Here is a 21,819-nt window from a genome sequence, read left to right as displayed (position 1 = left end):
CTCAACAAAGTTTTAATGGGATGAAACACAGGAGATGAATTGCAACAAAGTGTGTTATATTGCAATCTCTCTTTTTTTCTTAAATGGGGCACCAGAGTGGCCCTTGTTGGCAAGTCTGTCTCTTAAAATATCGGTTCCAGCCTTCCCCTGGGATTAGATTGAACCCAGAACCTCAGAACTGTCTGACAGATATGCAATCCACATTTATGTCTCATTTCAGTAATAATGAAAAAAGTTCCATTGAAAACTCATTGTTGACGGGTTTATTATTTAGCTAAAACAGAGAGAAAAAAATCTGCATATTCAGTAAATGCAATAAACACAGAGGATAGTTTTATAATATTTCACATATTTATTACAGAATATTGGTTAATTATTTTAAAATTAATTTTTACATTCAGCAAAGCCACATAAGTTGCATTTCTAAAGTGGAAATTCATTCAGCACATCTTTGACTGTTTCACACAAATGAGGAATAAAAGGAACACGATCAAATGAATCCAAATCAGAATTTGAATTTACAAAATGACTTTGCAGGATGTTCTTTCAGATAGCTTACAATTAAACCTATAGCCAAGGCTTCCCGAAAAGGGATTTTACCAGCAGATGTGCTAATAAAATGAACAGCTGCCGCAAAAAAAAAAAAGCTTTCATTTTGCTCCCTTTACATGCTAACAAGACCACTGGTGACGTCGTTAGTTACCAGCATAAAAACAAAACGCGGCAACATGAAAAGCTCCTTGCCAGCAGGGTATTCATTGCTGATCAATAACACAACTCTGCTGCCATTCATCAGCTGTCAATGTCCTCTTATTAATTGAGTCAGAATCTCACAAGCTTTGAGTCAAGCTAGTTCATAGTACTTCCCCGTCTCTGGATCAAAATAGCAGTTGAGGCAAGGATCATAGAGCAGATTTAAGTACTCGTCTTCCATCTCCTCTTCGTTTGCAGACTCGTCCCCTCCTGCGGTGAAGCGAGAATATCACTCAGCAAGTTTTTTTTTCCAAAGATGTAATTCTCAAAGTAATGAATAAAAAAGAGCCCACTAAACAATCCAGTCAACATGCCCACCGCCCGCAACATTAGCCTCCACATCATAGCACAGGCGTTGAAATTTAACAATGCATTCATTATTAAGTTTGCAGGTTGCTGTGGTGTAGAACCACACGGCATCCTACTGAGATGCTTCAACTGTATTATTTAATCTCACTTATGCAGCCAAATAGTGTAAGTGAAAAAACAGCACATCAAATAGACACCCCCTTCCTATTAAGAGTAAGTGGTGCACTACGACTGATGCCAAAATATAAAGGCAACTGTAAAGCTGTAGCAAAAACATTTCAACAATGCCAACTAATGAATTAGAAGGAAAGATTTATTTGCAGTGAACATAATCAGCTGTTTTCTTCTACGGCATGGCAATAATCATATTGTAGGATCAGAACTAACGATTCTTTTAATAACTGATTAATCTGGCTGTTATTGCGTCGATTAAACGATGAGTTTGATTTATTGGAAGAAAAAAAAGTTTACATTTTTATCCCTTTATTCAAAAACATCTCGTGATTTCAAATTGACAATGTGGAAATTTCACAAATCATGTCAGAAAATACGCCAAAATGCTGATTAATGTTAATTTTGATTCAGTGCAAACATCAGTCGGCTCTCATGAATGATGACAGAATCTTTATATATACTTAATTTGACCATTTTCAATTAAAAAGTATTCAACTGATTCATTGCTTATCAAAACTGTTGATTCATTTGATGAACGATTAGTCGTCGAATATTCAATAAAATTAGTGTACGTATCTCTGGTATCATGTAAAACCCATAAAAATATGACCCCTCCCTCCCCCAAAAAACACAGGACGCGAACGATGAACCGATGTGAATGGAGTGGAGTTGTGCTCAAAGCCTCCATATTGAGTGTATAAATGTAGCCAAAATTTCCGGGCACGTTTCGGCGATAAGAAGGCGAGTAGACTCTCCCAGGTGGAATAAAGCAAGAGTCATGTGGGATGACCTTCAGACTCAGGTGGATTTAAAAATTTTCTGCCATCTTGCTACTCATCAATCAAGAGTTGAGACGCGCCGAGTGACGAGCACCTTACGAAGACGTTAAGAGCGCTGCCCCCCCCCTGTAATCCTCACTACTTTAAAGCACACCAATTTGGCTGTTAAATTGACAGGCAGTTAAATGCTAAAAAGGTTATGGAAGGCTCCGGGTGGAACATTTTATCTTATCAGAAGTTGGGTGACGATAATGAAAACTAATTATGAGACACATTGTGTAAGAGGTTTAAAAAAAACGATGTTGTAAACTGGAAAGGTTTCATCAATTAACCTTGTCGGTGTGTCTGGGGGGGAGGGGGAGGTGGGTAAAGACCTGTAATGAGCCCCGTCTGTTTTGACCTACACAGGACAGAGAGCTTCACTCTTGTGTTTTTTTTTTTTTTTCTCGTAATTACAGTTCACGTGTCCATTCCCATCACGCTACGCTGCCCTGTTTAGTGTCTTGAGAGCTTTCTTCCATTAGTTCACGTGATGGGGGACGTAAATGACGCGTCGTCTCCCTGACCTGGACGGACATAAAGGAGTGACGAGTGCAGAACGATCAACCTTAAGGTTTACCGTACCTCTGATTAGATCCTCATGACGGTTACTTGTGTTGTCTGACCTTCTCTTGCTGCTTGGAGGCAGAATGCGGGGGCTGAGCTCATCCATCCAGTCCCTGGGAAAAGACCATAAAGGAATACAGCCATGACAAGATGTGCCATTCCAGTCTTCATCGCTGCGGAGTGCTGGGCACATTCGAATTGCCTCTATGACATGTTAACAATAAAGGCCCCATCATCGTGCACCGTCCCGGGGCCTAACCGGTACTCCGCTGTCCTTGGGCCTCCAACATTAGCTTCGCCGCGTTAGCCCAACTATCATTTATTCCGCCCTGACTCGCACTGCGACTTTAAGATGACAACATTCTGACCCAGATAGCTCTTCTCAACCTTGCCCGTCTTCTGTGACTTCTTTTTCCATGCAAGCGTACTCTCCCAGGTTTCAATTATACATAAGTCACCGCACAGTGTTTCAACACAACGCGTCTCCAGAGGAAATGTGACTTGGCAGCGCGGCAGAGATTAATCTTTTGAAACATAATTCACATCAGTTGCATAATCACCCATTTACATCTTTTGCCTCTGGACAAAGCATCTCATAAAAGCACATCATAGCATCTTTAATGAGGAAACGATAACCTCTGTATGTTTTAATATTCATCTGGCTGCGGGCAAATCAAACATCCATCTCATCAGCAACAACAGCAAGGAGGGGCGGTGTCGCTCATTTTGATCTACTGCGTGTTTGCATAAACTTAAAAAACAGGATGGAGGAAAACGAGTACAACAACTTATTGACTCCAGATCTTGAGTTGCCGGCTTCGATAACACAATATAATAAGATCTAATACGAGACCTGCAGTGGCGGATAATAATGCTTGAATTGACAATACTTGAACACTTTGTTTGTTTCTTTACTTGTGTTTACGACAAATGCCTTGAAAGAAAAGTGCCTGACAATATTCTCATTCATCCAAGTAATTTTCTTCTCAGGGCCAGAACTGTTCAGTTACAATCAATTCAATGCACTAAAAATACACAAAGAACATTTCGCACCATTCAATTTCATACACCAGGACAGTGACTATAATTTAAAAAAAAAAAGTGTTGTCAATCAAATGATTACCTCAATAAAGAGCTGATTTGATGTTTTGAATGTTTTTTGCTTTGTATGTGACGAGCACACAATAAATTCTTGCTGCCACAGTCTGCTTGCATTGGAGTCACCAAATCCAGTTTGCATTGGCTTTGCATTGGTAGCTATAATTATCGCCATCTACAGGACTGTAGTGGAACTGTATCACATAATGGCAATTTACGTGCGAAATATTTATCGTCTTAAATGGAGGTGGCTGCAAAAAACCCAGGAACTGATTCTAATAGTACGAAAGTGAATATTTAACCAAAACGCAAGCAACGGTTATTAAAAAAATATATTATGATCTTTATCCTAGGGGAGGTTATCGACTTGAGCTGAGGGTTTGGCAAACACTGTGATAGATTGTATGAATGTACCTAATGAAGTGTCCAATGAGAATACATCTCTCCATGTGTGTAATTATGCTCTAAATCTGTCCGCGTCTTACTCAGCCGTGTCAGTGGCCGATTCCGCGAACAAAACTGAAAATTGGACTTGAAATTGTCCATTGGGACTTGGCAGTGATTATTGACATTAAGCTCTTCCAAATCTCTCTAAATGAAACGACATCAAGGCCACACTCTCTTTATCACCCTGGCAATTACTTTCAAAAATCCGACACAAGAAGAGAATGTGAAGAGGCGTTTAAGGCATGTATTAGAAAAAACTCTCTGGCAACACTAAACACGGCAACAGGAGTACTTCAACTCTCTGCAAAACTGTTCTCCTCAGAGACGATGCCTTGCAGGACGCTCCAAAAACCCCACGTGACAGATCTCAACGGTAGCAGTGTCAGCATTCAACACCTAAAAGAATAAAAAGCAACCACGGAGGCTTTTCATCAATATGTAAATCAAGGCCTACTTCAGAGTAAAAGCCAAACAACAAGTCGACTGGAAGGTGTTTGAGGTACTTGTCAATAACAAATATTCAATGCGGCGAAGAGAATCCCGGCTCCACTGGGAATTCAAACAACCTGGAGACAAATAAGTCAGGAAATATGCTGAGGAAACTCGCCTAAGCTGAAAGCCTATATATCATTGCGCTGCTTTTCATCAATAAATCAAAAGTATTTTCTTGAAGGCACTTGAATTTGCCCATGATGCAATCCCTTTGTATTCTTTTGTAACATGTCACGTGTGCCGTTAGATGTGGCCAGATAGGACGAGGGACAAAAGCACAAAGCCGGGTCTCCATCTATTCTTGCACTACTAATACGCTGCTATTGTTAAGCCGGAACGTACGGAATTAAAAGCAGCTTTGAGCGCGTTGCTGTGCAGACAGTAATCGAGGACGAACGGAGTGCAACCAGCATATGATTCCATTTCAATAACTAATTTGTGGCCTGAGGAAGAACATGGTCCCGGCTTCGGGAAGGTGAGCTAGAACCCAGCAGGTCTCTTCAGGCTCGGCTTCTGGGTATTATTATACAGGTCACGGGGCAACGGTGTGGAAACAGAAGCTGGGAAAACACAGAGAAATTTCTCCTATCTATGACAGTGGTGCCTTGAGATAGAAGTTTAATTTGTTCTGTGACTAATCAATCACTTCTATTATCGTTCCCAACTGAAATGAATGGAAATATCATCAACAAAAATGTAGTGAAATTGAATTCTATGTTGAAAAAAAAAAGAAATCATAATAAACATCTCTAGGCAACAATAATAGGTTCAACTGCAGGGGTAAAGATAAGGCTTGTTCTCTGGTTTGTGTTAACGGTTATTATTTGATTATTCATGGCTAAAAAAGTGTTGGTTTTTTTATACAAATTTTTACTTTAATTATGAGTTTGGAATTCTGTTATGGTTGTGTCTCGACTCAAATACAAAATTGGGCAAAGTCCATTTTGTAGGAACAAAACAAAAACATCTTAATCCTGTGTTTCTTAAAAACAAAAAGAATGTTGTCACAGTAAAATAATCACTAATAATACTGATCATAATCAATAATAATCATTTGAATTGGTGCAAATCAAAATAAGGTGAAATCTGAAAATTCATCTTCCCTTCTCAACAAACATTTTCTTTGCCACACTAGCCTTACGGACTATGTGCAACTCAAATTTTGGGATTTCTTAGAACTCTGAAAGCAAAATGTGATTTCTATTATTATTTAAATGCCATTATAGTTGCCAGTGATTTGGTCTGACAGGCACAAAAGAAAATACAAAGGAAATACGGAGTAATGTGCACTTGTGAGAAAACTCAAACAGCAGTTAAGGGAGAAGAAAAACACACAAAAGGAATTTATTTGCACTCATCTGTGAGGGAGATGAGCCTCCGTCTGCATCTGACAGCTGACATTTAGCCTTAATTCTGCAGTCGCTTATCATGTGTTTCATTTCATTGTTTTACGTGGATGCAATGAAACACAATTACAGATCCCATCAAGGCGGGGGAATCGATTTATCTGCATGATTTTTCATCTGCTCTGCGCAAGTTGTGTTGTATAATTTCAGGAGCAAAGTGCAGTTGTTGCACCAGCGGAAATTGGTACAATACAATTGTAACATTTTAAGATCTATATACTATTTACGAAGAAACTATGCATATCAATAGACAATTTTACCATGAGTATATACTTGAATACATTTTGATGGTTTGCTTACCTGGATTTTGAGCACTGGAGTGGGTTCATTTCCTTCTGGTAGTGGTGACCCTGATTATCTGGCTGAATAAAAAAAAGAAGAAGAAATTTAACATTTCCCTCAGAATTATTCTCACTGTATTCTTTTGGCCTATAAGGCACACTTACAATCTTTTAATTTATGTATGGATGTCAAATGAAGTTCAATTAACTAATTTGCTGTATTGTTGTTTCCCTGAATGTGCACGTTATAATCCGATGCAATATATAATCCGAAAAATACGGTAAATTCTGATAAGGAAGAAAATAATTCCAGTATTATCATGTTATTCGAAAGTAAGTCAAGAAAAACAAGCAGGCAATATTGCGACAACCAAAAACTCCCCAACCACAAAAACTATTCTCACAGTGGCCTGCTGGCAAATGGATGCAATACAATCTCAGCGTGCGAGATTACATCCTGTATCGCAGATGAGACAAATAGAGACGCTCGACATGGGTGCAAAATTTTGATGCGAATAGTGGGAAAAATAAAACCCCTTTCTATTCCAGTATCAGACATACTCATCCCCTACATGAAATAATAACACATTACCTTCTTCATCTCGGCCAAGCAAAGGCGCATATGATTACCCCGGGAGGCTATTTTAGCCTTGTGGTGGCGCAAAGGCTCTTACATTGCACAACTGTGATGTAAAAGTAGTCAAACTGAGGTTCGGAGTCCTCACAACGCTTGAGTCTATTGAATTTATCAGCATGCTCCGGTGCCTTATTTAACTATGTGTACTGTTCTCAAATGGTACCCTGCGGAATTGGACCGGTATTATGTACTGATGAAGACGAGTATCCTGAAAAGGGGATGCGTAGGAACTATTAGGGGGATATGATTTGGGTAATCTGACTCGCCAGACGGTTTATTTCAAAGAGCTTCCTTGAGAAGGTCTTTTTGGAAAAGGGCAGATGCTAAAAAAAAAAAGAAAAAATGATGAGTAAGTAGAAAAATTAATTTGAAAATAAAAAGAGTTTTGGTTGAACTTGGGGTGGGAATCTAAGCACAATAGTTTTGCTAGTGATATGAATCATAATACAACAGCATGATAATGAATATATTAGAATTATATTTTACAGGAAATGTGATCAAGTTTTTTGTGTGAATTTCTTTTGCACGTAGTAACGTAAATGATAATTGAAGCCACACCTTTTTCATCTGGTGCACTAAAATATAAAATTAGCAACTTCTTAGGGAAAAAAAAAAGATTCCCATTCATTCTATCAGTGATTTCCACATCATGGAGGAGCATATTGTTTTCTGCCCTTGTGTTTCCAAGTGCCAAGAGCTCAGCCTTCTGAATATAAGCCAAGTCTGCACCCCAAATTAGACCTTGAGCGTTTGCTCTGGTAGAACCGGGTGCACTGCCGGGGTTTCAAATGAGGACATTACTATTGCCAGACATATTTGTTTAAGGTCTGACATCGGCATATACTGTCTTTATTGAGTTATGGAAAGGCATGCTTCACTGTTATTTGAAACATGGCGAGCCTTAGTTGGTGGCCCTGGGCGGGTAAATACAACAACATCAAAGTCAAGTCAGATCTGGTTCACATCGGAAACAGACTCAAATGCATTTAATGGCGCTGTCCCAAAACAGGGTCAGTCCCACAGCTACGAAATATGCTCTACCTGGATCTCAACCACTATCGGGATACCTGCAGCATCTAGTGAAATGGTAACAGGCTCATAAAATTAGCATCTATAATGACCACATTCACCGGGGATCATACGGAGGAGCCATTTGGGACCAGCCGAGGCTGCACTCTTCATTCCAAAGTGCAATGTGCTTATGCTAATTGACAATAGATCCAAATGACCTTCAACAACCTCAAACCATCTTTGAATTCTAAAACGACCATAGGGGGATGATTTTAAAATGACCTAAATAATTTCTACCCGTGCAGGGAAATGGTGGCTATTGTGTATCTTTTAAAGCGGTAAGAGGCCCAATTAATGCGTTTCTATCTCCATAATCTTTTGTAATGCAGGAAACACACCAGAGGAAGGGGTGTGTGAGGACTTTGCTGTGCTGTGGATGAGGAGCTTGAAATGGAAATGAGCAAGCGTGCGGGTCAGCAGCGGTCAGTGAAATGATTCCAGATGGGAGGTTGAGGGTCAGTGTAGTCGTCATTACGACTGTGGATGCTTAGCGGGATTAAAGTAGCAGAGTAGAAGCTTGTACCAACCGTGGAGATGTGCGTCCAGGTAGAGGCGTCCTCGCTGCTCAGGCTCATGTTGACGTTACACTGGTGGATTTGAGACGCAGTGAGGCCCGAGGCTTTGTATTCGTCTTCCTCCTGCTCCCTTTTTAGACTCGCAAGCATCTGGAGCTCATCGTCATCCCCGTCGTGCAATTGTAGACTGCCGACCGGCTTTGTGTGCCAATCACCAGAATCAGCAGGCTGGATTGTGTTGTCTTCTTCCTTTGAAATAATTTCCCCAAAACAAATCACTTATGCAGACTGACACAGTCCAAATGAAACGGCTTTGCATTCTGTCAACATAATTCTGCAAAGCTTTCAATGTTGTGTGAATCTCATACAGAAGCAGACTACAAAAACTCAAATGTCAAAGGCAAAAATGTCTTTTTGTATTTTTTTTTTTCTTTCATAGGGCCATCTAATCATTTGGGAGAATAGTACAAAACGAGGCTGACTCTGCCCCGGTGTTGAGTGGTGAATTAATTCTCATAAATAATAAACCGAGGCCTAGGGACGACGGAATTCAAACACGTCACATTCCTATGACAACCTTTCAGTCAAAGGCGTCACCGCACGCCGCCTGTCAAGAGCTGCCACAAATCAGAAGTCAGCCGCTACAGCCATGACGATGGGGATGCGAAGATATGTCGCAACACTCTTGTGTACACTCGGGAAGAAAACAGCCGTGAAACACATCACCCCTTCAGGCCTCACCGTCACTCCAGCTGACTATGCTGATATCTTGGATTGCCGCCTAGAGCTCGTGATCACACCATATAGTCTGATCCCTTCCTTCATGACTTTACAATCCTTAAAATAAAATCAACACATTATCCTACCCTCATTGCTTTACAAGCCTCGGACTGCTTTGTCTTTCCTGAGCGGCTCTCCTCAGTATAAGCCCAAATAATGTGCCAATATAAATTCACAGGATCAGGCTGAACTGGCAATGGGAAAGAAAAAAAAAAAAGACGGGGATACATTGTGTTTCATGGTTTATAGCATCATTTCATCTAGCCCTGTGAACATCCTGTTTGGAATGGAATGTAAAATATTGAAATACTTATACCGTTCGTTTTACTATCGGGCCGTTTATTTTATCTGCAAGGTGAGTTCGATTTACGCTCGGCAATGGAACACAATTTCCTGGGCCACAAATCAAAGTTAGTCTGGAATAAAAACTAAAAACACCAGTAAATCTGCAACATATTGTTTCCTGGGCATTGGCATCTTGGCGTGACCCACATTTAAACTGTTCAGATGACGTTTGGCTCCTTCAAGATGACCTTACCTTGAGCGGGTCATGCATGGAGATCTCTTGAAGACAACTCCTTGACAGTGACACGCTGTTGGTCCACTCCACAGCCTGATGTTCTACTTCTGCATCACCCGACCCACACCTCTCATCCTCTCTGGTACCAAAAGGCCAACGACGGGTACCGGAAGCTATGCGACCAGTCTCAACCGGGTTGGTCCATTCCACAGCCTGATGTTCTGTTTCTGCGTCTCCCGACCCACACCTTTGCTCCTCTCTGGTACCAAAAGGCCAACGACGAGTACCGGAAGGTATGCGAACAGTTTTACCCGGATTGACGTAAGGAGACTGCAGTTGCATTTCACTGGCAACTGGACAAAGATCTTCGACTGATGTTTGCTCAGTGCTTTGATCCTCAGGCTGGACTTTCAGTTCCAAATTTGGATCAAGATATTGGGAAATATCAGGAGTGGAGTCTGCATTTATTGTTAGCTGTGGGAATGCAGAGTCGCTCTTTTCCTGGAAGAAGAACACAAATTAGGTTAACTCAGTCATTGCCAATGACATAGATTTTTGTATTTTAAGAATCCAGACTTTCAATATTGATATTTATTTATTTATTTATTCATTTATTTATTTATTCAATTTTATCTATTTATTTATTTATTTGAATTCAGACTTTCAACAACAGCGACGTATTCATTTATTCATTTATTTATTTGTTTATTTAGCGTGGTGTGTATAGGAGGAAAAGGGCTGACAGCGTTTAAGAAACACTGGCTCTTGTTGAACCATCTCGTTGTGCTGTTTTTCAAGGTCACTATAGTGAGCCGAAGCCTCGCTGAGTTTGGACACAACATTGGCTAGTGTGAAGCAGTCACGGTTTTACATTGTAAGAAATTTTCTTTCTCGCGTAACAAATGCACATTGACTGCTGTTGATTTTTATTTACCACAGTGTTGTACAAGTAAATAGACTCTATAGCTGTAGGCTGAACCAAGGGGGAGGGGAGAATTTTTCACGGCTATTCAGACATAAATGTATCTGCCATAATACAACATATAACAACACTGATGTCAAACACAATCCATTATAGGATGTTGTGGACTACAGCTTGCGCCTGAGGTGAGTTTTTTCTCATTAAGACTGAATAGAGCTGGATATATGTACAGTGTAGATTTGCTCATTTTTTCTTTTTTTCCAATGTTGACTATCGTGTCTAGCATTGCTCTGAAATAAATTCAATGGTCATATAACATATATTTGCTTTTAACCATCATGGCTACCGTTCTGTTCTGGAGCATTCAATTATTATTTAAGTTTGTGATGAATGAAAACTATTTGCTGAGTCATAGCTTTAGAAATGTGAATTCCTCCTCATGCACGCTGGAATGCCGACTTTGTTGGGTTCTTTTTAAGGTTCCAGGCCAGCAACATACAGCTAAGTGCAGATGACAATTTTTAAACTGTAGAAAATTGCATTTTTTTATTAATTCCGTCACATAGCTAAATGAGGTCACCGGAATAATGTATGCTGCAGTTCAATTCAGCAGCACCGCAAAAAATAAACTACAATAATAATCTTACCGCAAACGTCCTTCCCCTTTGAATGTGTCAATCAAAGTTGAGGATTATCATTTTGTCAACACGCTATTGATACAGATTCTGTATTGGAGCTCATTAGACTGTGCAAGAGGTCATAATGTCGTGGCAGGTTGGTGTACGTGTGAATATATAGCACAGTTAAAAGAAAAAGGCACAGATGATTACTTTGCAAAAGTGCTGAGATCAGCGAGGAACTTATTACTTGAGTATATACTGTTCCTCACATTGACTAATACATTAAGCATAATGGTGCCGTGCAGTTGACAGACGGGGTATTGTTAAGAATACACTATAATAAGCGGCATCCCTCCAGACTAGTTTGTGCCAGTTTTGAATGGGAGGGGAAAAAAAAAAAGTGACAATCGTAAGCAGCAAATCTCAAGACGTGAAGTCGTTAAATACGGTCGTTACTTCTCCGGAAATAAACACAAAGCTCCCAGAGAGCCGAGAGTCTCCGTTCCTTCCCTCGGCCCGGCTTCATTTGCGGCGGGCTTTATTCTGAGGTGAAAGGTTATAATAAGCCCTTTGAGCGCTTAAATCCCTTAAAGCTTATCAGCGCCATATGTTATTTGCTTTCTCCTTCTTTCCATCCTTCATCATTCTACTTCAAGCGCAAGCCAGTAAACAACAATTAATGACTAGTATTGTGACCATATTGCTTTGCAATCTGTTGGCGCCATGTTAATATACGCTATTGTTCTGTTTCTTTTTCTTTCACGATTGCATTTCAGTAAAATCATACGGCATTTGTTCGAGAACAACTGTATACAGGTATAGATCACAAGCAAAATGTTTGCTGCTTTTAATATTTCTCTGTGTTTAAGAACAAGTGGTTCAAAAGAATCGCACGGATCTGATGCAACACCTTGAAAGATGAGTGAAGAAACGAGCAGGCTGTCAGGAATGAGTGAAAATCTAAATTAAGCCAACGTGTGTCAGATAAATTGTGCGTGCTTTCGCTACCATGTTGGCAGCTCAAGAACATGAAAAGCTCGGCGCACTGCAATGATTAAGTCATGTTTTGCAATCGGGTATTCTATGTATTGTTTAAAAAAAAAAATCTGTGATAATGATTTGATTAAAATGTTTTGTATATAAATATAAATTTGAAGTAATTTTATAAACAAAAGTTCTTAATGAGGAAACACAAATGTAATTTTAAAAAATGGTTGATGACTTCTAATCAGATTGCAAATAGCACTTAATGCTATTCGGTAGGTGTTGCTTGCCAAATAACATTAATAATAATAAGAATGATAATAATAATAAGCACTCACTTTGCGCCACAGTTAGCCCCTTTGCAAATTATGAATATAGAAATATCTATTGTACAGCGATTTTCAGATGTGCTTTTTGACTTAACTTGAAAAGAAAACACAAAAAATACAAGAGTGGCTCTCAGTAAGTGCACCCAATTTGGTTTAGAGCCACCGAGCTAACTACTCCTTAATGAATAGAATTTGCTAAAGTAGTGCCCCCCCCTCCTCTCCAAATTAAGGCTAAGAATTCAAATGTCTTTCAATGTTCACCGACACAAAGTAGTTTGGCTAATGCTGCTAAGTGCCAAACAAAACAATTATTTTTCATCGCAACACACGCAATCGCTTTTGCCATAATGCTGGAATGTTTAGTTTGAAATGCGCGTATGACCGTGGAGCTGCGTACAAGTTAAAACATTGATTTTCTTTTCCACTGTAGGGTGTATGACTGTAAGCCAAATGGTAATCATTTTCCATTAAATTGGAATTATAAGACCTACTATAAAGTTTTGAAGAAGTAATTAGCATTTCTTTGAAGGCAGCATTCTTTAACCACAATATGGTTTAATTACCCTGCTCAGCATAAAGAAAATGACCATAAATTTTAGAACCATTATGACATTGTCCGATTATAATAGTCCCATCTACGTTTTAAGTTGAACTATATTCCCCACAGTTAAATTTGAGTGGTAATGTGCATTGTGACTTTGACATCAAACTGTGCACCGTGGGAGATGTCATTTTACATTGAACTGTGATTTGTCATTAAAGCTATGCCTCAAAAATCAAACAAAATAAATGAATAAATAAAAAGACAAAATGACACTAGGCTAATGCTGCTAGCATAATAGTTGATTGACGTTGGACGTTCCATTGCATTGATAGGCCAGGAAAATCAAAACGGCACGATACAAACTGTCCAGCTCAAGGCAGCTGGTCATTTATGTCAAAGCAATAGTGAGCAATGTATCTAGGTGAAGAGGGTGCCTTTGTCACCCCAGAGTGAGCGTACCTCATCACTTTCACTGCCAATGAAATCATCTTCGGGTTGAGCCTCACTGCGTGTCCCATTTGGGCATTGAACCTGTTGGCCTCTCGTCTCCATCTTGCGCTCACCCCGGCCTTGGCCTCTTTTGGGTGAGTGAGGCGGGGATGCGAACATGAACACCTCCTCCCGCAGAGCGAGCCGCAGCTCCGGCTCCTCGTCATTACTCTCCCAGCAGCTCTGGACCTGCGGGTCAGGAGAGGAAGCGGGCCGGCTTGAGTCGGGGGGAGGCTCCGCCGGTGTGGTTGGGGGCGATATGGAACTCGTGCCTGGTGAACTGAAACTGCATTCATCTAGGATAAAAGATTATTAGACATGGGAAAAACGATCAAAATACTCAAACCTAACACCAAAAGAATTCAATGATAGAATATGAATATTATAAAACTCCCAGAGCCTCGAATAGAGGATTCAATCTATTAGAACACAGAGTGTTCACTCCGCTAGATCGACCGAGAAAAATGGGAGCGTAATATTTAATTAAGTCCAACCTTAAGAAAAAGCTGCAAGCATTCATGTGTGCACATGAGAGACGCCGAGCGCTCAAACTCCACAGCGGGCCCGAGCTCAAACATGGGGGCACCTCTCGATATGAATGAGCAAGCACGTTTCAACCTCTCGTCAGTATAATCGCTTCCTCTAATTGCCCACTGTGTGGCAATCCCTGGACCCGGGAGATGTCACTCTGACTTTTATTTAACGTGCCACATTACCATTAATGAACTAACTACTGTGAGCACGGCTGGCCAAAGGAACTTGCAGCTCCAGAGGAACATCTACAGACTAGAAATTGTTCTTCCCTTAGAAATAGAGTATAAGAATAATGAAAGATTCTGCTGCCAAGTCAAATGGCCAGAGAAATAAATTAATTGAGGACTGCGATACAAGTTAATGCATCGCATTGCATTAAAAACTCCAGAGAATGTGAATATTTTTTTCCTGGCATCAAACTTTTATCAACTCTAGCTATGCATTTTCTATAGCGCTTGTCCTCATTCGGGTCATCGTGTGAGCTGGAGGCTTGATGTCATGATCAATTACCCACCGCCCAATTACCCGGCAACAGCTAAAAAAGAAAATTACCGGCATTTATTTTTTTCCATTTAAAGCACTGAATGTTGGTTTTTAGAAATCCAACGCAAGTAAAGAGAGAGAACATGACCACTAGGTACTTATGAAAATAAATTACAGATATTCATCCTTTGCTGAGACTCGAACCCCAAACCTTAGTGTCAACCACGACACTTCAGTGTTTTGCATCCTCCTCTGAGCCTGGTCACCCTTTTTAAATGAGAAAATCTCACCGAGAAATAAAAAATGTTATAAAACATCACAAGGGAAATAATGTTGATCTTGGCTCAATTTACTGGCAAATTGACTTATTCGGTATTTGTGACACGAGTTATTATTTGATCCAAGAAAATCTCCAATGCTTTTCCTTCGCATCACATTTTGTCACGTGACTTTTTGAATCCGAAGCTATCCGCAAAGGGTTCTTGCTTTGTAGAATAACATTAGTGAAAATGCGTGCCTGTCGCAGTGTTCGCACAATGACCTTCCCGATACGCGTGACGGAAGACTGGGAATAGCTTGGCTGAAAAATCCTCAGCAAAGGGCCTCGACGTGGGTGATGCAAAATTTAAAAAGGTGGAACAAAAGCAGTTATGTATGCAACCTAGAATGAGGCTCATTAAAATTCCGGCAACATTTTCAAGCAAACCGGAATCTGAAAGGAAGAACAGCAGTCTGGATTCAACGTTACGCTACTGACAGCTCATCAAAAATGTCTTTTAGTAGTCCTTATTCTGTGCCATCATGATGCTTGAACATTCTCCCACCTGCTTTTAGGACCTCCGTTATTCCTTTTGGGGTCAAAACTTCTTGTCTGCTCTCCAGTCCACTTGATGGACGGCTGTATGTCTCTCTGGTCTCATTTCTCCTGCTGTGGCTGTCATGAGCAGGCTCTTGAGTAAAAAAATAAAGCGCAATTTCAGAGCACAAGTGGTTTGGTCCTTTTATATATGCATTCGAGCCTTTGCGGTGTACCCAGCAGTGTTTGGAGCCTCTCTACTGCTGCACTTTGGACTCGTGACTTTCTCCTCTCAAATGGTTGCTTGTTGAGCACTTTGCCTCTCGGAGGAGGTAGCTGCAAGCTGGAGGGTGCTCCTATGTACAATAAATAGCAGTAGACCGTGAAATCAACCATTCACAAAGAAATAACAGCATAGCAACAACACCGAGTCTTATATTAATTCGCAGCAATAGCTAGTTTTACTGATTCGATTGTAATTTTTTTTTTTTTTTACTTGTTTGCTTTCTGCTAAAATGACAATAAAGGGCAATCTAATGGGATTTTAATGGGAGTGGTAACAATGAACCATAATTGCTGACCTTGACAAGGTTTGTTTTGAAAATGGATTCTGTAAGCATTTTTTCGATAAGGTCCGAAATAATATTCTTCAGTAATATATTATGCGAAGTTTATCCACCCATATAGTTTCTATGGTGTCCCTTTATTAGGTTCACGGGTGAGCTGGAGGCGATTCAAGCTGATATTTGGCAGAGGACTGCTCAGTCTATCATACAGCACAGAGACAAATAACAGTTCTCATCTATGGACAATTTGGAATCTTCAACTAACCTAACATAAGGTTTTTGTTTGTTTTTACGTGGGAGGACGTTGGAGCATCCGAAGAAAACACACACACGCCAAAATTCACTCTGGGAACCTTTTTTACGCTGCATTACAATTCGACACCACAACAAGTTAGAACCAGAATAACAAACATTTATTTTGAAAGTGGACATGGAAAACTGATTTTTTTATTTTTTTTTGTATACAAATAGTTGGGTCTCTGGAGTGCCTCGCAACCTATCAAGTGTGAAATTAATGAACACTCGCCGCTGAGCAAGGTGGAAGGATGACGGCCAAAAGGCCGCAGGAACATGCCCGCAGCGAGTTTCAGCCCACGAGTTGTTATTCAAACCAAAACTCAGCTTGCTATTGGCTCAGCATGAGACAAACCTGCCCCTTAAACGAGCTTCACCAGAGTAAGAAATATATCGGAAAAATACGTCGATAATTATCGATCCTTGTGATACCGGTATTTTGCCGCAACCGTGTTATCAAGAAATCAGGGAATTTTTTTTGTAATGTGTATAGGTTGACTTCACTGATAGAGAAATATTTGATTACACATGTATTGGTTGCCTAACTGTATATTGTCAAGGTGACATAACAGCAAGATATCAAAACTAACCATTCCCCGCTTGATGAAGGTGCGATGATGCTGCTGCATCTCCAACTTGTGCATTAAATTCTGGGTGTGTCGGATTGAAGCGTGCCTGTGGGATGTATTGCAAAAACAAAAACAATTACAATCACGACATGGCTGTCTGAATCATATGATAGAATTTGTGTATTACCGTTTTGTCATTATAGGGTTCGCCTTTTTCCATCCCATTAACGGCCGGGCCGCCTTTTCTTCCGGCATGTGTTGCCGGCGCTGCGGCTTTGGAGCCCGAGGCCGTGTGTGGAGCTGCCTGGGGCTTGCTTCTGTGAGAAGCGGCTGATCTGGCAGCAGGATGCTGGTCAGGTCCTTCACAGACATGTCACATTACTTATTGACGCCTATCGATCTTCAACAGCTATCATTTAGCAAGTGTGCTCAGGCTTAAAGTGGGGCAGCAAATAATAAGCACTTAATCTCATGCCGAACATGATGATGATCAAAGACGATAACACTAGGAGTTGTACGATTGATCTGGTGAAGCAGTGAAAGTCAAGTTGAAAAAATGGGGAAAAAAAAGCTGCCAGTGGCAATTTTCCAGCCTTATATCATGCGGGATTCAGACCGGCCTATTTGATTTTCGGAATAAAGAACAGTTCAAGTGGACAAAATATTGACAGCGCAAAAGCATCGACATCTACAGGGGGATTCATTTACTTTGGCAGCATGTTTTGGTCTTCTAAGCAAAGCTTCAAACTTGTCTGAGGTTTGTGTAGCGATCTTGAAAAAAAGTGCATGGATACAAACAAACGAAGACTGCAGCCGGCGAGAACTTATGAAAGAAAGTGGGCAACATAAACCTACAGTGACAGACGCCTAAATGCTGGAGGTGTAAATAAAAACATTTGTCGACCTTGAATCAAATCTATTTTGCGTAGGATTGAGATGTTTGGGTTATTTAGTGCGACTTCATACCTAACAATTCCTGACAAGGCGATGAGGCAAAGAGGTCGTCATTTAACTGGATGTCTTCTTTAATTTTAATTGCGATGAGGGAACGGTATGCTAATGATGCTAATCACGATAAGCTCGTTCTTGTAGGTGGTCGCTGATGTCTTTTGCGGGCCCCGCCGCTTGCGTCAACACGACCGAAACGGCTGTCAGAACAAATAAATATGTACCGATGAAAAGGGCCACGGAGGCTGCAGGACTGGATTACTGGTGCGTGTCTTTGTATATGAGGAGGAAATAAAGTACAAGTGACTCAGTGCAAATGGAAGTACAAATGATGCGGCCATTTAACTGGAGCAAAACAAAGTGCACTCTATCTGAAGACACTTCTCCATATGCATCCCACATACAAGTACTGTAATTACGCATTTCAAACAAAAACATCTCGGCAAAACTCCTGAGGGGTGCAATATCAAAGTTATTTTTTATCATTATGAAAATTACAAAAAGATATTCAAGTAAGAGCTGCACTGTAAGAGAATTAGGAGTTGAGTCATTGCCAAGGCAGCTCCAATTTTCTACTTTGGTGGTCTTCCGCATTGGTGAACCAGCCAATTGTTTTATTTATGGAATTATAAACCTTTCTGCATATAAAAAACAAACAAAAAATCTCATATTCGAGCTATAACGCTGCACCTACTTTCTGTTCTGTTTGACAATGAGGAGAAAAATAAACATCTAGGAAGAGAGAATATAAATAACATTTTTCTTTAACTTTTCTTGACATGCACATCAGCACATCGGCAATAATACTGCAAACCACTTTGTAGAAAGAACTCTGGACTATTAACTAAAATCGTCTTGAGGTGCATCATCCTCCTATGGTTGCCGTAACAACCGATCTGGCCCAGTTTGAAGTGCTTCCATTTAATTGATGCTTGTTCATGGAGAAGTACCACTTCTTCCTTTCCCCTTTGCCACATTGTGTTAGCACAAGTTTCCATGCCAACATGCTCGACTGATTATTATACATTTTACCCATTAATAATATCTACAATCTAATTTGAGGTTTCAATGTTTTCCTTTACTTTTTTTTTTTTTTTTGCATTATTTGAAGTTGTATCCCGCAATTCTCGTGAGGATGAGAGGTTCGGAAGATAGACGAATGGATTTGCATGATTCTTATGAATTCCATTGAACGGATCTATCGACTTGAATTTGATTCAGAATTACAAATCATGTCTTGGCAACTCGTTTTCCAATCTGTCAATTTACCAAACACATTTTCTTGACCGGTCCATTTAGAATCTGATCGTTAGAGAGCTTACCGCCGTCGGTGTTCGCATGAGTCGTCTTCAAATTGGCCTTCCGCAAGACTGCCATGTTCAGAAGCTGACACTCATGGCAAACGTTTGGTGGAAATTGGCAGCTTCGCGGGATCTGATCCACAACACTGACCCTACTGAAAAACATATCTAGATTCAAACAAGAATATGAGGTAAGGGGTATGACACAAAATCTCACAAAACTCTCTAAAAGGTTTTCACCAACATTTTCTGAAACAATATTGCTAAGAAAATTTGAAGTCCCAACATGTTCAATTTCAGCTGCAATTGTTAATATTTACCGTAGTTTGTTAATCCAGTCGGCTCCGTTTTCATGGTAAATATTCTTCGCACTTTACAACTGGCAAACAGGGTGATGCCATCCAGCGACAAAAACTCTGCAGCCTTGAACAACTCTCCCGTGAAGGACACAAGGTCAACAAACAACGTGGTCCACTGAGACAAGAAGGGAAAGGACTTCACTTGTTGAGGGGCGCACCTAAGAATAATGACAATGTGTCCAAGAGTGCTCACCATATTACGTTGCACTCCTGCCAGGGGTAGTTTTGCATGCCAGAGTGTGGCGGACAACTCTTTATGCACAGTCGATAAGTAGAGCCGTCGTTTCAGGTGGCCCACATCAGTTATTCTGTAACAGAGGCACGTTGTGATTCAGACAGTGCTGCAAAATATGATGCTAGTCAGTTCTGTGAAATCAGTGGCGAACACATGCAAACACGCACGTGGGTGAGGAGGCATGCGAGCACACACGCATAGAGCAAAACCAAGGAGAACATTTCACCTGAGTCTAAAAATACTATGCATGAGAAATATCAAAAGGGTGTATTCATGATTGTATTTCAAGCATGGCTATTTTGCATTTCCAGAGCAAACAAATAACAACAAACCCAATAGGCTATTATTGGTTATAAAGTCAAATGTTTACTTGCAGTCAAGTTTTGTGGAAAAAAAATGTGACTGGGAGTTTTGTGTTATAACAAAAAAAACTTTTTGCCATGATAAGATTATCAATTGGTTTTTTTTAGGGAATTTTAAGTCTACAATTAATTGTCAAGAATGTCATGTAAATCATTACCAAAAAAAAAAACCATGACCAACTTACACAAGCTCCACAGAAAAGTCTTTGCCTTGCGGAATAGTCACTTGAATGGCCAAGAACCTTTGGAGGAGTCCCACTAAAGAAATAAAATAAGAAAGATATTTGCATGCAAAATACTGTCGACAGACTACCAGAGCTAAGATTAGAAGTGTGAACCTCATAATTGTGAGGTAGACATGCTAACCAGTCCACTATGCTGCTTTGACAACTATAAATAAAATAAAATCCCAATTCTCAGTGGTGTTTTATTGGTATTAGTGGAAATATTGTGTTGTATGTAAGATTGAATGTGTATGAAGTTGATATTTAATCAGCTGTAGTACTCATAGTATATTGAGCAGCTTGCTATATTGGCAAACCAAGGTTTATATTATTGTATGTCTCTTATCCTCTTTGCTGGTTCCCTTCTACGGTGGCATAAAAAAAGAGATCAAGATAAAGAAAAGCGAGGAAACTCTTCAATAAGTATATTTTGGACTATACGCGGTGTATCGCTTGATGCTTGTTGGCACCACATTTTGCCTGATCTTTTGAGTCAACAGAAAATATCGATGTAACTATGCAGTACTTTTCAGAAACCTGCTGTTATTGTCAACTTACACGACATTCTCCCATTTGCTGGCATTTGCATTTTCACAGTCTTACTGCTACCCTCCAGACAGTAAACAAATCCTTTGACTTCTTTGTCGTACTCCTGGAAAAAGAGATGTGATATGAGTTCATGTCAACTTGGAAAGACGTTTTTAGAGTTACTGACATCTTTAAGTGCCACTCAGCGCTGTTCATTTTCTGCATCCTCCGCAGTCTATGATTTGAGTGTTACTTTGCATGCGGCTCCAATAAGGAATTCAAGGATATCATGTTTGTTTAATTATACTTGTCTAAACCGGTTGCACCTGTTTGGAAAATATTATTTTCTTCTCACTTTTCGTATGGCAGAAGGGCCTCCACAAAGTTTCCACTTGGCCACGGGATCTTTCCCTTGTCCACTGAACACCTCCACCCCAGCTCCACCCTGCAAAACAAACAATTGCTGCCACCATTTAGACAGAATGCCAATACGAAAACTACTTTTAAAAACGTTTACCTGATAATTGTGCTTAAACATTTCCTCTTCTTGGCACCTGAGTGGAAAGAAAAATAGCTGGTTAATTAATCTGATAATTAGCAACAAGACATTTCGTGACTTCAGGGCGTGTAGACGCAAAGAACACGTAAATAAACATCCGTTGACAGCGACGCCGTATTCGTCGCCATGGTTACCTCAAACTAACCAATGAACAGTGAGGTTGTTAAAGGTGACCTTGCGCCAATCGGTGACCGTTTACAATGACTGCAAAGGCGACAAAAGAAATGATAAATAATTCATGCGAATGTGAACATTTCCTATATGCATATAATCCTGTTTTCTTTGTCATCTGGGAAAAGGTAAAG

At 40.2% G+C, this 21,819-nt stretch overlaps 2 protein-coding genes and 1 long non-coding RNA gene across 6 annotated transcripts in view; 2 read left to right on the top strand and 1 right to left on the bottom strand.

Annotated features, from left to right (window-relative positions):
* Positions 1-248: 248 nt before the first annotated feature.
* cfap20dc (CFAP20 domain containing) lies at positions 249-21,817 on the bottom strand. 3 transcript variants are annotated; one of them, XM_088389144.1, is made up of 18 exons: positions 21,649-21,805; positions 21,473-21,509; positions 21,311-21,400; positions 20,986-21,079; positions 20,389-20,461; positions 19,800-19,914; positions 19,568-19,721; positions 19,269-19,415; positions 17,186-17,358; positions 17,020-17,104; positions 15,806-15,925; positions 15,598-15,723; positions 13,727-14,052; positions 9,887-10,369; positions 8,581-8,817; positions 6,365-6,426; positions 2,640-2,734; positions 249-963 (listed from the first exon to the last, which is right to left on the bottom strand). In XM_088389144.1, the coding sequence occupies exons 2-18, from the start codon at positions 21,491-21,493 to the stop codon at positions 845-847; spliced, it is 2,520 nt and encodes an 839-aa protein (XP_088245270.1). In that variant the 5' UTR covers positions 21,494-21,509; positions 21,649-21,805; the 3' UTR covers positions 249-844. The 3 variants fall into 3 exon arrangements, with proteins under 3 accessions (XP_088245270.1, XP_088245272.1, XP_088245271.1); XM_088389146.1 differs by lacking the exon at positions 249-963 and adding an exon at positions 1,020-2,581 and having other exon boundaries at positions 2,681-2,734; positions 21,473-21,817; XM_088389145.1 differs by lacking the exon at positions 249-963 and adding an exon at positions 1,021-2,581 and having other exon boundaries at positions 21,473-21,817.
* LOC148390867 (uncharacterized) lies at positions 4,894-10,378 on the top strand. The gene is made up of 2 exons (XR_015861221.1): positions 4,894-5,133; positions 9,961-10,378. It is a non-coding gene; the product is annotated as an uncharacterized LOC148390867 (long non-coding RNA).
* Positions 21,702-21,819, top strand: part of LOC148390864 (receptor-type tyrosine-protein phosphatase gamma-like) — a 145,545-nt gene continuing 145,427 nt past the window's right edge. For both annotated transcript variants that reach the window (XM_088389135.1, XM_088389132.1), the window contains exon 1: positions 21,702-21,813. The gene's annotated coding sequence lies outside the window, so the exon portion shown is untranslated. The remainder of the gene's footprint in view (positions 21,814-21,819) is intronic.

The sequence above is a fragment of the Syngnathus floridae genome, chromosome 11 (assembly GCF_059516105.1).
Source record: "Syngnathus floridae isolate MCC-2025c chromosome 11, RoL_Sflo_1.0, whole genome shotgun sequence".
Taxonomy (NCBI): Eukaryota; Metazoa; Chordata; class Actinopteri; order Syngnathiformes; family Syngnathidae; genus Syngnathus; species Syngnathus floridae.
Note: the sequence above shows the minus strand (reverse complement) of the source record. Positions and strands in the feature narration are given on the sequence as shown.